The sequence below is a fragment of the Oculina patagonica genome, chromosome 7, assembly GCF_052425735.1.
Source record: "Oculina patagonica isolate OP01 chromosome 7, crgOcupat, whole genome shotgun sequence".
NCBI lineage: Eukaryota > Metazoa > Cnidaria > Anthozoa > Scleractinia > Oculinidae > Oculina > Oculina patagonica.
This window is the reverse complement of record NC_135764.1, coordinates 11,775,346-11,791,496: the sequence shown is the minus strand read 5'-3', so window position 1 is coordinate 11,791,496 and position 16,151 is coordinate 11,775,346. Positions and strand designations below refer to the sequence as shown.

Genomic DNA, 16,151 nt, shown 5'->3' with positions numbered 1-16,151 from the left:
TCTTTCTAAAGATCTTTCTATTGGCGAGGAAAGCTAGTGTTTCAGACACTTCTATCTTTATAGTTTCTTTTTCTAACCGCCTATGTAAGATTGGTAGAAGTATTAAGAACATGACAGAAATTAAAAACTAAGAACTGTTTTCACAATTGACACTTGTTAACGGCTAAAGCACCCAAGCTAGTAGCTGTAAAAGATTATTAAAACAACTGAAGGTCTACTTATTACACAATCATCATGACTGAAAAAATGCTCCAACTGCCGGTTACAACAATGTGGGTCTGACCAATTTTCGCGACAAAATCCAATAAATTACAGCATTGCAACAAATGATGCAGTTGAAGGTTGAGCAAAAATTCAAATAAATTAATTTCCTGGCAGAAATTGTTCGCCACTATTGTATTTATTTTATCTTATGGCTTTTTGTCAAGAATTTAAATGTTATGTTATATAGAAAATCGATATGTTATTGACCATTTTAGTGTGTGAGTCTTGTAGTATTTTTAATTTGGCGAGCCCGAAGGGCGAATCAAAATACAAATGACTAGTGCAAATGTACAGCAATACTAGGAACTGATATGTCTAATAAGTAATTTATTATCCTCCAACGTTTTCTTTCCCAAAATGCTGACTTTCCACCGTTTTTTAACCTTTTGCACGGTCGGGAGGAATTAGAGGACTACAGGGAGCCAGTACAACAGTCTCGTGGAGTGTAACACGTATCGTGAAAACAGTTTAGGCTAATGAACGTCAATAAACAGAGGGTTTTTCTAGTAACAGTTTGCCTTAAAACATGACGTACTGAGCTGAATAATGATATCACCCTACCTTTCAAGCCAGCAAAACGGCGAGATCTGTCTCAGCAATCGCCGATTTGCATCGCAACTTCCCCTTCGTTCGATCGCCTTTTGTGCCTGTTTTCTAGGAAAAGTATTTCAAATTCTAGCAATACAAACAAAGCTACGGCGTGAAGATTCGTGTGCGTTCCAAATAACATTTTAGCATCGCTTACAACTACAAACTGACAATTTTTACCAATAGGTTTGTTAACCTTTTCGAAGAAGGATGAATCTTTCAATATCAATTTTAATGTTGAAATGGCAACCGTTACTTGTTCTAAGTAAGTCACGCTATCGATTTTTCATTTCTCAGAATTTCATACTCGGTAATTGGCAAATTTCTTAGAATATTTTTCTGAATTACTGGTATACTGAATTGTTTCGTGTGATAATTTGGCACTATCACGGTCGCCCATTTTGAAAGAAAAGGAAAGGACTCTTGCAAAATAACACTGACTTTGTTACAGTGGAGAGCACAATGGGTGAATCAGTTCGACCAAGCATTTATCATGAATACCGCGTGAGTCTTTTACAAATTAAATAGGCCCAAGTAAAGTTACTATAGGTTAAAAATATGGGCGAATGGCTCAAAAAAATAGCGATAAGAATATTTTACAAAGTGACTAAGTGAGCGTTATTTAAAGGCCAAGCGCTTTTTACGTCAGACTTACCTGTCCAATAAAATTCTATTATTATGATTAAACGTTTCCAGACCCTACTAAATAATGCTTCCCTTCGTTATAATGACTCAGAATAAGTCAATTTTACAGGCTGATTGCAGTTCCGTTTAGGAAACTTCATCCATAAACGAGTTTCAAGCGAAATTATGATGAAATAAAGTTCAAAATTTCGGACGTGTCTAAAATAAACACTATTCAGAATGGGATTTACTAGTAAATCTTTTCGAATATAAACGAAATCGCAGCTCGCGAATGTATGTAACAAATATCATGTTGATATTGCAAGTCGAAACAACTTGAGTCGGATACCCAAGAGAGACAGTTGTTTTGCTTCGCTGCAGGAAACAACCAAGCAAATCGATTTTCCGCTGAAATTCGTTCGTATTAATAAAGTATTCGAAAAGGTTTTATTACCTTGTTCCAAGTCAAAGCTTCAAACGCTCCTGAATGATGAGTGTTCGCTTTTACCAACTTTGGAATGTAGTATCAAACAAACCCCTTTCCAAGAATTATCAGCTTTGAAGTCTCCGAAAATATCTTTCCGAGAAATGGCGAAGCGTGATGTCATTGTATGAGAAAGACGAGAGGCTCTGGGACGAGAAAATGGACCTTGGCTAATTTTGGAAACAATTAATGCAATCAACAGTAAAATGCCGTAAGGGACGGACCATTATTTTTTTGGAGGGGGAGGATGAAAAATATTGAAAAAAATTGTTTGCAGGGCCTGGAAAGACAAAATAAATTGTTTGCAAAAACGATATATATAACAAAAAATAGTAAGAATTTCGAAAAAAAATGTTTGCAGAGGTGCATAAACTAAAAAAAAAGTTTGCAGAGGAAAATGTTACATCCCCCCCCACCCCCCTCCAAGAAAATAATGGTCCGTCCCTAAATGAGCCCAGGCCGTAACGTTTGGTTTTACTTTTTTCATGAGCGCATAAATCTGGGGGGTGTTAGATATTTAATGTAAATAGCTTCTAATATATTTTAAATCCTGTACATAGTTTTTATACATCTTGATAAATTTGTAAAAATACACATAATTCAGTCCGAGGACTGCCAAATACAAAGGCAGGTCTCATATTGGAATAGGAAAGGGATTTGGCGTCGAGCCAAGTGGCCCATCAGGCCGGAGCTTTACTCGGTTTCAGTAGCATGAAGCGACTAGGAGTATTTCTACTCCCCCCCCCCCCCCCCCTTACTGAATGGTATGCTAGCCCCTCGCAGGGTTACCCTCAGCATTAAATTCGCCGGTCCCCATTTTAATATACACTTTGGTGGAGAGTAAAGTGTCTTGCCCAAGAACACAACACAGTGACCCCATGCCCAGCCAGCACTCGAACTATATTTATTTAACAAAGCAAGCTCTACCGTGGCGGTGGTCTCGATAACGGGGGGCGGGGACTCTAGACGTTCCCAAAGTCAATTTTGTGGGTTTTTGGCGGAGGGCAATCGGGCGAAAAACTACTTCTTCGCCCGCTTCTCGCAAATTCAAGTCTGGTTCATTATCGATGGTGTTTCGCGTCTGAGATTTGGTGAGAGTATTTTTAAGGTCCAAACACTTTCCCTTTCAAATACAATTTTTGAGAGAATAGGTCACCCTTTCATATACATTCCATATAAAATTGTACCGCTTTCAGATACCTACTGTAAAAATACAGCATCCCTTTTCGAAACTTACACTTGATTAACAGCTTAAAATACTGCGCGGGTTGGAGATACTTTAAAAAGCTCTTTTAAATACCTAAGTGTCTGGGTTTTTCCTGCATTTTCCTTTTGTTTATTTCAATTCATTTCATTAAATCCGTACTCTTTTATATGCCACCAGCTAGCCTAAAAAGATACCCCTTTCGGGCACATCCCAGGACCGCAAGAGGCAAGACGAGGCACTTGCCTTGTCTAGATTTTAACACAGAATTAAAAAAAAACCTTGCGGTTCGGTTGGGAAAATCATTCCCAGCTTCTAGATTTCAAAATTATCTGGGGGAGCATTTCCTCAGACCCACTAGTGGCTCGCACCTTCGGCACTCACAACATTTGCCTCCTCATTGTCAAAAATCTGGTTTTGGCCCTGCATCCTCGCCGTCTAGTACACTATAGTTGGACAGAAGAGGAAAAACATCCAGCCAACAACAAGTTATTCCACCGGCTAGTCCCAAATTCATTCCACTCCTCTGACTCTGCCTCAATTGAAGATCAATAATTCCATATTGATAATTTTCGTCACAACCGTCGCCTGTTTGCATGACAATTTATTGATATTGTACGGGAAAATTGCATTTTGACCATCACTATTGTGTCGATTAACCTTCCGCAAGAAAAGTAACACTGATGCAGATTTCAAACGTGATTAAATGGTGGCTGGTGGCTGAGACCCCAACTAGATACGGGCCAAACTGAAACAACAGAGAGGGCTCTAAATCTTCAAAACCTATATCAAAATGCAACATATTTATTTGGGCCTTAAAAGCGGAAAGGTTAAACACCGTTGTGCTCCAATGTATGAAAAATCTCAGGCCCTGAAGGACGGTCTCCTGCCCCTTTAAGCTGTTTTTTCCGGAATCAAGCGACAGTGTCAATGAAACGCATGCTTTTATTTTTCATTTTGTTTCTCCAACGACAAGCCTTGCACGAGGCAATATTTATACCTAATCGTACCTTTTTGGTACGCTTCGGCGGCATATCAGGCGACTGAGTTTGGTCGAGCCATGGTTCGTATTTTGGCGAGACGCAGTCGAGCCAAAATACCCATGGCGAGACCAAACGAGCCTGATATGCAGCCGAAGCGTACCAAAAAGGTACGATTAGGTATTTACCGTACGCAAATTCAGCCTAAATTTCGGTTATATTTATCGCTCTGTTGATGACATGCTTGCAAGGTACGTACTGCAAATTGTGTTGACTAAGTCTTCAACACTTTTACCAAGTTCTTCTTCTGCCTTATTTTTCGCTTGTTTGTTTAGAGTTTCATTCTCTTAATTTTCAAAATCAAAATTAAGCGAAAAATTTAGAAATTCCGACTCCATTTTTCAGTCTGAATGTCTCAGTACTCATCGGCAAACATCGCGCAATTGGCGAGCGCGCTCAATAGTTTAGTTTTGGCGGGAACGTTTTTCTCTTTTTACGACCGCTAAACACCGCTTAATTTAAATTACGAAGTTCTGTTTTATTGGTAAATCTCTTTTCAATTCATCGTACAGTAACACTTCTTTACTTCAAAGTGACCGTGATATGGTGGCATATCAGGTCAGTGACTTGATATCGTAGGATATCAGGACAGTAGATCGCGCTTCTGATTGGCTACTTGCGAATTTGGGTACGTCTCGCCAAAATACGAACCATGGCTTGACCAAACTCGCCTGATATTAATTAATATTGCTTGCTACACTTATTTTTACTAGGCTTACTTCGAAGCACTACTTATCTCTAGCAAACTATTAATTTGTATTACTCACATGAATTGAAGCTTCGTTTCTTCGACTACAAAAACACAGCCTTTTCATATACGGCTTCTTTTGGGGAAAAAATCAAACTTGAGCTTTAAATTTCTTCTGCAGGCTTAACGATTCATTGTTTTATAAAACAGTCTAGAATTTTGAACTCATTAGCTTGCAAACATTAAAACCAACGACTAAACTTATGTTTTGTGTTCTATTCTTACATAAATGTGAATAGATCATAAAACCACTAAAAACCAAACTGAGATAAAGTGCATTTCTAAACATCCACTGCTATTAATATACTTTTCCTTTAAAATTCGGAGTCAAAATGAGAACGTTTGTTTACATCAATTACATCAATCCACTTTAAAGTCCTACCTCTTTTATACAACTATCTGTTTCTTCTGCTAAAGGGCATACTTCGTTTTGAGTTAAGTGCATGATTACTATAATTATGCATTTACACTTTTACTTTTTTTCGTCTACTTTTAAATACATAGCAGACGTCATCTATAATAGTAAAATTAGGACAGTACTTGCAAACCAACAATATAAAAAGACTTATGTCGAACTGACGGCTCACTTTTTGCCTAGTCTTCAATCTAAAGGTAGCGAAGCGGTGCGTTCAAATGTGCCCTCGCGTTGGTTAACAATGTCTACTCTATAAACAAATTGTCTTCTCACAAAACTTCCTCAAAAGGCAAATACTCTTTTAGCTACGACATTTAGATAAACTATGGTTATGGTATGATTTATGAACTAGATTCATGCTTCGATATTTTGACTATCCAAACACCTAGAGCTAAGGTTTATACAATAAATAAAGTAAACAAACATACATATATTGAATCCATTAACTCCATGCCAAATTACATACATGGGTTTAAATTTGTCATCATGAGCGCTTATCGCAACGTCAATCGCTGTGCATGTATCATTTGGCTTATTTTTAAGCTAAATTGTTCAGTAAAGTTTACGTCTGACTCATTCACCGATGTACACATGCATAGGAACTTTGGCCTTGGTGTTTGAGATACATTGTTCCTTGAATCGTTTCCGTGCAAGTAGCCGCTACACCCTGTCAAATGCAATTCATAGCATTAGTTTATACATACACGTTATAATAAACAAGCTGACCCGATCTTGACGAATATAATTAAAGGGTGTTGAATACACCCTTAATTTACGCTTTGTGGTCCGGGACCACCATTTTTATTATTTAATAATGATCAGCATGTTAAGATAAACTTTTTTGGCAAAGTTACATAAAAAATTCTCCGGAGCGGTTTCAGAGTTACCTGAAATTTTCGAAATTTTTCGGACTCGTGTTTTAGTTATAAGCACTTAAAGCGTAAATAAAGGGTGTTTTTAAAAGGTTATACCGTTGCTATGAGTAACAGTGACAGAAACAATAACCACAATTAGTTTTGATACTATTTTTGTAGTGAGAACTGATAAATGTTTGAAGCGCTGAGCTACAAACATTTATATAGACAGATCATATAGAAAACCAAACAGATCATATAGAAAACCTCCGAAGCAAGGTTTTGCAAAGGTTGGGCTTACTACGAAGAATTATTAATAATAAGTGTTTTCTACCAAGAGATATTAGAGAACTTTTCGTTAAATCAACTATAATACCTCTGTTAGACTATGCGGATGTCACATGGGGAGACAAAGCTAATTTTACTCTTATGAAGAAAGTCCAACAAGTGCTGCAAAATTTAGCTGCGAAAATCGTGCTCGATATGCCAAGGCATTCATCTGCTACCGAGGCGCTCCAACAGCTTGGCTGGGATATTTTAATCGAAAGAAGAATATTTCATAGATTAATATTGTTTTTAAAGGCCTTGATTGGCTTGATTGACTGGGATTTTAATTTTTATAGCTTTAAAGACATTAATAGTTATAATAGGCCCAAATCATGTCGCTCCTGGGGCCAGAACCGATTTATTAATCAAGCTGCTCACGAATGGAACATTTTACCCGACAAAGCAAAAAGCACATTTGACATATTAGAAGTATTTAATAAGTTTTTTAATTACTTTTTAAAATTTAACTTTTTACATCTTCTATTTTTAACTTTCACTTTTTAACCATTTTTATTATATTTGTTATTTATTTTATGCAGGGCCCCACTGAGAGCTGGAAAGTGCTGGAAACTAGTGAGAGCCTCCTTAATTAGAGAATAGCAAAATGTGTGGATGTCAAAAAGAAATTTTAACAACTAGGTTTATGTATTAAATATTACAGTTGAATCACAATAACTCGAACCCTCAGTAACTCGAACTCCCGCTAACTTGAACCTTTTTCGATTCCCCATCAGGTCATTTTTTATTAATTTTACCCTCGATAACTCGAACTCTCGATATCCGAAACCTTTTTCGATTTCCCTTGAAGGTTCGAGATATCGGGTTTCAACTGTATTTCCAAAGAGTTTCATTCCTGTTTTTTTTTCTAGCAATACTCACCTCAGTTTATCCTAGGCTTAACACGCACGACAATTTTTTCGGAAAGCTGCAAGGCCTGTTCAGCCATTCGGGCTGAGTAAACTTCGTTTGGGATCTTGGGCCAAGACACCTGATCCGGATAACGCATCCGTGCTGAACCACCAACAAGAGTCTCCAGTTTCCTTGCTAAATTGGTTAACTTGGAGTCGCTGAGAACATGTCTGAGACCAATGGAATTTTCAACCAAGTTGTGGACTCTAGTCTTGTCGACATCTATTGTGTATTGAGCGGCCTTCAGTGCCTTCTCTGCTGCCTATGGAGACAAATTACAGTTACGGATTCTCTTTGGACGTAATTAAAATATAACCTATAACAGTCCTTTTAGAATGGCAACAACTTGCATAATTAAAAAAGAATAAATAAAAAAGCATGCATCTAAGAATTCTACTGCTACTTCTTTAATATTTTACTTAGCTTTTCTTTAGCTATTTGGTCTTTGACAGAAATAGATATCCCCTGTACATGAAGAAACAATGATAGTATCTTAATTTGAAGATTCATGGCGGCCCACCAAAATATGGCCAGCTCGGTGAATAAAAAATCTAAATGAAAACTAAAACAGCACAAGATCCCAGAGTTGCGATTTTCATGTACTTGTCTGTTTACCAATCAAACTAAAAAGACATTTTACCTGATGGCATTTAAAGCATGCCCACTCGTAGGAAGGTCTACTAGAATCAATTTCATTTGCACCGGCCGCAAGGTCAGCTTCAGCTTGTCTGAACCAGCGCCTGGCCTCTCCTGGTTGAGGATTCCGCTTAGAAAAACTTGGAGGATAATTCTGCCACGACTTTCGACCTTTCCAGGGCCCGTATTGTCGGACAAATCTTTCTCTGTATTCCTCACGATGCGAACCATGTTCTTTTGCACGGGCTATCGTGACATCACTATCTTTGAATAAATACGAGCCACCTAGACGGGAAATTTCATTCTTCATGTGCTCAAAAGCCTCTGAGCAGAATTCTTCATCTCCCACATTCTTCTCTGGATGCCACTTTAGAACTAGACGCTTGACTGTCTGTAGCTTTTGTTTTTCTGGTAGTGTCCATGCATCTTCCAGAACGTCTGAGATCTCACCAAAGACCACTCGTCTATTTCTGTTTTGGGGGCATTCAGATATCTCATGTAAACGGCAAAATTTGTGCAGGTTGACAGCATTGACCATTACCGTTTCTTTGTCATTTCCAATGTTGATTATGTACTTCTTGTTCAAGATTTCTAGAATACCATTCTCATCCATCACCTTCTCAATAATTATAGCGTAGATGTACGTTGCAACTCCTTCCTCAAGTTGCACGCTTGGATCCTCTAGCTGATAGCCAACATATTCTCCTGGTTGAAATTCTACAAAGGCGTCGGTCAACAGATGATGGAACTCGATTGGAATAAAGGATCCTGGCTCTGGATAGATATCCATTTCTGCTGTCTTGTAGATGTCGTCTTCTCGAATACCTGTTTTATCCAATAAGGGCCAAATGTCACCGAGGGGACAAAGTAACAGCTCAGGAATTAAGTATGCATTCTTTCCCAGAAGCTCACCATAAATCTCTACAATTACGTTGGAGACCACGGATCTAGCCAAAGCACCGCCGTCTATTCCTGTTCCCACATTGACATACACCCTGTAAGTCTCCTCGCCAGCCACCCCGTGTTTCTCTATGAAAGACCTCACTTCTGTTTCGCTTCCTGGAATGAAGCCTTCATTGTAAAAAAGTGCGGTTTTGAGGCTTTTCACAGCACAGAGCTCGATGCTTTGAAGAACTTTTTCCATATTTTCAATTACTTGTTCGTCAAAATCTTCTCTCTGAGAGTTGGCGTCTCGCATAATTCTGACAATTGCACGAACAAACTGCGGAGAAGAAATCTGCTGCATCAGTACGTTTACAGCTCCACTTGTCACTTCGAGTCCTAGACAAGAAATTTCATTCTTGATGTGCTCAAAAGCATCTGAACAGAATTCTTCATCTCGTACTTTCTTCTCTGGGTGCCACTTTAGTACTAGACGCTTGACTATCTGTAGCTTTTGCTTTTCTGGTAGTGTCCATGCATCTTCCAGAACGTCAGAGATCTCACCAAAGACCACTCGTCTATTTCTGTCTTGGGAGCATTCAGATATCTCTTGTAAAAGGCAAAATTTGTTCAGGTTGGCAGCATTGACCATTACCGGTTCTTTGTCATGTCCAATGTTGATTATGTATTTCTTGGCCAAGAGTTCTAGAATACCATCTTCATCCATCGCCTTCTCGATAATTATAGCGTAGATGTACGTTGCAACTCCTTCCTCAAGTTGCAGACTTAGATCCTCTAGCTGATAGCCAACATATTCTCCTGGTTGAAATTCTACAAAGGCGTCGTTCAACAGATGATGGTCCTCGATTGGAATAGAGGTTCCTGGCTCTGGAAAGATATCCATTTCTTCTGCCTTGTAGGTGTCGTCTTCTCGAATGCCTGTTCTATCCAATAAGGACCAAATGTCACCGAGGGGACAAAGTAACATCTCAGGAATTAAGTACGCATTCTTTCCCAGAAGCTCACCATAAATCTCTACAATTACGTTGGAGACCACGGATCTAGCCAAAGCACCGCCGTCTATTCCTGTTCCCACATTGACATACACCCTGTAAGTCTCCTCGCCAGCCACCCCGTGTTTCTCTATGAAAGACCTCACTTCTGTTTCGCTTCCTGGAATGAAGCCTTCATTGTAAAAAAGTGCGGTTTTGAGGCTTTCCACAGCACAGAGCTCGATGCTTTGAAGAACTTTTTCCATATTTTCAATTACTTGTTCGTCAAAATCTTCTCTCTGAGAGTTGGCGTCTCGCATAATTCTGACAATTGCACGAACAAACTGCAGAGAAGAAATCCGCTGCATCAGTACGTTTACAGCTCCACTTGTCACTTCGAGTCCTAGACAAGAAATTTCATTCTTGATGTGCTCAAAAGCATCTGAACAGAATTCTTCATCTCGTACTTTCTTCTCTGGGTGCCACTGTAGAACTAGCCGCTTGACTATCTGTAGCTTTTGCTTTTCTGGTAGTGTCCATGCATCTTCCAGAACGTCAGAGATCTCACCAAAGACCACTCGTCTATTTCTGTTTTGGGGGCATTCAGGTATATTTTGTAAAGGACAAAATTTGTGCAGGTTGACAGCATTGACCATTACCGGTTCTTTGTCATTTCCAATGTTAATTATGTACTTCTTCTTCAAGAGTTCTAGAATACCATCTTCATCCATCACCTTCTCAATAATTATAGCGTAGATGTACGTTGCAACTCCTTCCTCAAGTTGCAGACTTGGATCCTCTAGCTGATAGCCAACATATTCCCCTGGTTGAAATTCTACAAAGGCGTCGTTCAACAGATGATAGTCCTCGATTGGAATCAAGGATCCTGGCTCTGGATAGATATCCATTTCTTCTGTATTGTCGTCTCTTTCAAAAGCTATTTCTATCCAACAAGGGCCATATATCACCAGCGGGCATCTCAGAAATTAAGAACGTATTCTTTCCCAGAAGATCAGCATAGATTTCTACAATTACAAAGACGTTTAAAGGTCAAATGAACAGAAATTTCAAAATGCCATTTTAACCAACCAAACGCTAAAACTATCCATTATTGAGTAAAATTAAGAAAAATTTTTGCTTTCCAAGCCTTAACCCTATTCAGACCGGGCTTTTTTGGACCTTCTCAGACCGGGGGGGGGCTTCGGAAGCCCCCCCCCCCCCCCTATCTAACTTCCAGAATATTTAAGCAATCACAATAAAACTTATAGGATGTATTGTATGTCCGAAAATCTTTCTTTTGGTATATGTCACGTGATATGGTGACGTCACATCACGTGACAATTACATCATGATGTCAAAACAGCCGCCATCTTGGATCCGCCATCTTGGATTTCAAAATTTTTCCAAAATGCCCGAAAACCACCCAAAATTATTGCAAAGTACTCAAAATCAATAAAAATGTGCTTTAAACCCGTAAAAATGTAAAAATAATTCCATTTAAGTTGATTTTTATTGACAGAAACACCCAAAATTACAAATTTGGGAAAACATGCCTGTCAAAATGACGTTGCCATGGTGATGTCAAGTTCATGACACATCATCCAACCCTACCAAATTGTTGCCAGATAAATTTTAGGAAAACTCAGAAAGTTTGGGAGCGTTTGATTTAATCTTAAAAAAGTTATAAAAGTTCAAAGTCAGCGCGGGCCTCAAAAGCCCCCCCCCCCCCCCCCCCCGGTCTGAATAGGGTTAAAGCGTGAATTACAGCATAAAATACGAAGATTTCCGAAGGCTTCACGAAAACGTTTTTAATGACTGCGCACTGAAATGGAAGGAATGGAACGAGTTTGTGACGTCATAATTGGTGTTTTTGAAGACGACCGCAGACCGATTTCGCAGACCGCACCGACGCCAACGTCAACGACAACGCCTGGTGCAAAATGAATTTATATTTTACTTGAGAATCTCGCAGCTTTCCGAACGCATTCTGCTTATTTATCGCTTTAAGAACTAGCTCCCGCTGAATATTCAAAGAAAGCGTTCAACCCCAAATAGAAAAACCAAAAATTAGCCGTCGTGACTGACGTTGTCCAAAATACGCAGAATTTCGTCATTTCACGATGTTGTTCGGCAGAGAACGGCTTTGAAGTGTACCAAAATTCAAAATGCACGTGCATACTTACCGGGCGTGCAGATTTAACGTTAAATGCTAATGAGAAAGAACAATAGAGATTCCTGATTTGTTTTCATACTAGCGTGCATTCTACCTTTATCTCACATGACATGCAAAACGACAGCAAACAAAACTTTAGGCTATTTTTGTGCTTTAGCTATTCTATTTAAAAAATTAGCCTCTCTAAACAACAACCAACAATCAATCCATTGAAAAACGGCCGAACAGAACGAAATAACTGCTTGAAATGTCACTAAACACATTTATTTTGATTTTAAGGTGCCGTCTGCGGAATCGGTCTGCGGTCGTCTTCAAAAACACCAATTATGACGTCACAAGTTTTTATTTCCGACAATTTTTCCGAGCACTCTACGATTATGACAGCCTAAAAAAAGCATTTTTCAACTTGCAATATCTCTGCGATGTAATGACCGATTGCTTTGAAACTTTGGGATATGTTTATTTGGCTCTTAATAAACACATGGGCAAAAAATAACAAAAATCGAAATTTCTATTCATTTGACCTTTAATGAAAGTCTCGCGGTCGCGCCAGGTGTTTAATTTTAAGCGATAAAACATATTTTTGTGAGATCTAGATCTATATACTTCTTGCGGTTTCTTTCTTTGTAATTACTTTAATTGCAATTCACTGCGAAGATCATTTCTTCCCTTTGCATCTCATCTGCAGCTCACACATATGAATTATTTCAATACTTTACGTCAATATCACGTCCCTTTAGCAACTCTGATACAAAGTCTTCTTGCATTGACGTGTTGAAATTACTAGTGGAGGAAACCCAGCTCAGAATTTCCATCTAAAGAAATATATAGTAGCAATTGAAAGGTAACCGTGCGTATGATAGTTCGTGCAGTCGAAGAACATCCCGTTTCAGTTAACGTTTTTAACACTACGGATACTAACCTCTTAGAAACCGAGCGCGAGCGCCGTATTGGCTCGAGGTCGTGGCAGTACGGACTGAGCATAGTGAGGTCCGTACAAAAACGACAGAGAGCCAAAATTCCCCAGTACAGCTCGAGCAAGCTAGGTTAGTAAGTAGTTTATTATATGGCACTCGAGCCATGCTTGTTTATTTTTCTGTTCAAAAAAAAAACACTTTCGGTCACTTGCAGTCAAAGGGCTTCCTCTGTAACGGACTTACTATGATGACGCGAGCAACTTAGAAAGAACAAGCTACCACGAGTTTGAACACAAATTTATTGATCTTGACGAAGAAGACGAATATGTATTCATCAAGTATATTTTATTGTCCTGAAGATCGAAAAGCTTCTGATGTAGAAACTGGAGCATGTGTTAGGAAGTATCACCGAAAGCCAGGAGGCCGCTCGGCTCGGCTTCTGTTGAAGTTGAACTTCTCCCCGTGGGCGGCGCCTTTCGTCTCTGGCTCCTAAACCGAAGTAAAAGGATAAAAACCACCAGATAACTTATTGAAGTGCATCTGGATTGGAGTCACCGAATTCTCTCGCTTCGCATTTTTGTCGTCTTCATCAATCGCCTGAGCGGCGTGCGGCTTGTTTTCTTCGCCGTACTTGTGAACTAGTGACTGGCACTTCGCAGCTACAAGTAGTACTCTTCTCGATTTTTCAAACTCATTGCCGTTGAGAATGTTGAATGGATATTTCTTCTCAGGTATCGCTGTATGCTGCACTAAAAACTGGAAATTGTTGCTGGTTCGTACTCTTCTCCGTTTTTTGCTGCGTGTGTTTATAAAAAATTAGCTGCGTGAAAAAATTGGACGGAAAGTTGGTCAAACTGGGAAGCAGGTAGGCTTTCATTTCCTTTCATTTGTACCTTCATGTACCGTACATCGGAGATGATCTAGAGCTTCCATATCAGTAGCCGTATTCTTATTTTTGTTTTTATTTTTCTGTTTGTTAATAAAATCGTTTAAGGCCTCCTGGCTTTCGATGATGCCTGTTTCAGTTTCCACATCAGAAGCTTCCCGATCTTAAAGATAATTTAGTAAAAATTCGTTTGGTGAATATTCTTTTTCTTCTTCTATTTTGTAACCTCTGTAAAATATCAATTTGTTTGGTAGTTTCTTTGCGAAAAACAAGAGTATGTACACGTTTTCTTTTCGCAGGTTTAGTTGTAAATTTTGAATTTGCCGACTTTCGAAAAAATACACGAGTTGGACCGTTCGCATGGAAACGGTCCGTATGGCAAAATCCCGACCAAGAAAGAACCAATCAGCAACGCTCGGATTTACCTTAGACTGGCTTTGCTATAAAATAAATACCGATATCATAACATCAGTTTAAACTTGTCCACTACATTCGACTTCCTAAAAATTACTACAACTTTACTAATGGGGCGCTGTTTATGCAAAGGTACAGTAAAATTATAAAACGCAATTTGAATAAATTTGAAAACCGAGAAAAACGTTTGAAAAACTGACGGTCGACGCGCATCGGCGCACTTTAGACGAGAATCGAAGCGTTTACCGGTATTACTTGATACGACTACATTGCAAAACAGTGGCCCAACACAATGGAAGAAACATGTCCTACTTTGCATTGTTAAACACATTGTGCTGATGAAGCGATTTCAGCGAGTTTTCTGTGACTAGAATAATCAAACGCCATAAATCTTGAATTTTATGAAAAATCGACAACGAGAACCAAGGATACTTACTTCAATTGTCTGTGACAGCCTTTATCACTATTGTCTGCGAAATGATCTGAAAACAAATGAATTCGGTTATAAATCATTCATGCAATAGTGATTCAGAAAACCATGTTTATCAGAGTAAGTCGAGTGAGAATTCGGTAAAGAAATGAGAATTGAAAACGTTTGCCTCAGAAGTCTTTGCAAAGACAATATTATTTCGCTTTACCTTTGAGGTCGAGAACATGGCGACGATAAAGTGTCTTTTACAGGAAGAACGCTTTTGTCAGATGTCGTTCGTACCAGGTGCTTTCTTAGAAACTGAGTAATTGTCCGGGAAATTCCCGTTTGATTCAAGTGCGTTAAGTCTTTTATAGTCCCCTCTAAACCTGTCTAATATTGCCATCGAACAGTAGAAGTTTTTATCAAAGTCGAGTTGTCTGGAGCGAATTTCAGCGGAGGTTTAAGCGAGGTTGATAGCAAAAAAACGTTCTTCACTATTTTGATCACATCATCAAGTCTAGTCCTCAAAAGAATGTTGTGGCTTTAAAACCCACTCCACGTTGCAGGAAACAAGCCGTATTTACATTCACTAAAGTTTCAAATAACGTTTCTGTTAAGAACCCATCAAAAAGATCTCCTTACCTTATTTGACACTCAAAATGCTTGTGAGTTTTTGCTGTTACCAACTTAAAAATGTTGATCGTTAAGAACAGTGTTACGAATAAAGAGACAGAATCCTTTCCAAGATCATAGAGGATTCAAGGAAGTTCTCAGTAGCAGTCCCCTGCATGTTATGTCTTTTCCGAGAAAAACAAGTTTATTTGCATGATAAAGCAATTTGAATATTAAATGCAGTCGCTTGACGAAACGAACCGATAAGCATTGGGAACTAACAAAAACTAATTTTCATTTCCAAGTGTTTGCTAGAGTGTTGTTTTCACCTCAAGTTTCTTGAGATTTTGTCATGTACAAAATCCGACTGATTAATTAGAGCCGAATTTCTGTTTGTGATTCTAAGAGTTTGACAATCTTACTATAGTTCGATTCGAAGTATTGATTTCATACAGCCACCATTATTTTCAAAACGATCTACCTTATGGCCTCAACGCGAAACTTTCAATGCATGCAGATGATCATCAAATTTATCACATCGGGGACGACCAGGGAACTGTTACATCGCAACTCAAGGAGAGTGCTAATTTTGCTACAAACTGGTACGGCTCAAATCTCTTAGCCGGGAATATCAAGAAGTACCAAGCCATGAGCATCGGCTTTAGTCAGAGCAATGGTAACATCCATGTAAACGGAGAGGAAATCAAGACCACGGATAATCTTCAGCTTTTAGGCGTGACACTAGACTCCGATCTTAATTTCTCTGACCA

At 38.9% G+C, this 16,151-nt stretch overlaps 1 protein-coding gene and 1 pseudogene across 2 annotated transcripts; both read right to left on the bottom strand.

Annotated features, from left to right (window-relative positions):
- Positions 1-5,687: 5,687 nt before the first annotated feature.
- Positions 5,688-10,419, bottom strand: LOC144659410 (sacsin-like). Its single transcript, XM_078519825.1, has 3 exons — positions 8,098-10,419; positions 7,428-7,719; positions 5,688-6,034 (listed from the first exon to the last, which is right to left on the bottom strand). The coding sequence occupies exons 1-2, from the start codon at positions 10,333-10,335 to the stop codon at positions 7,429-7,431; spliced, it is 2,529 nt and encodes an 842-aa protein (XP_078375951.1). The 5' UTR covers positions 10,336-10,419; the 3' UTR covers positions 5,688-6,034; position 7,428.
- A 2,972-nt stretch (positions 10,420-13,391) lies between these two features.
- LOC144660897 (uncharacterized) lies at positions 13,392-15,497 on the bottom strand (annotated as a pseudogene). Its single transcript, XR_013572174.1, has 2 exons — positions 15,412-15,497; positions 13,392-14,839 (listed from the first exon to the last, which is right to left on the bottom strand). The product of XR_013572174.1 is annotated as an uncharacterized LOC144660897 (transcript).
- Between the last annotated feature and the right edge of the window lie 654 nt (positions 15,498-16,151).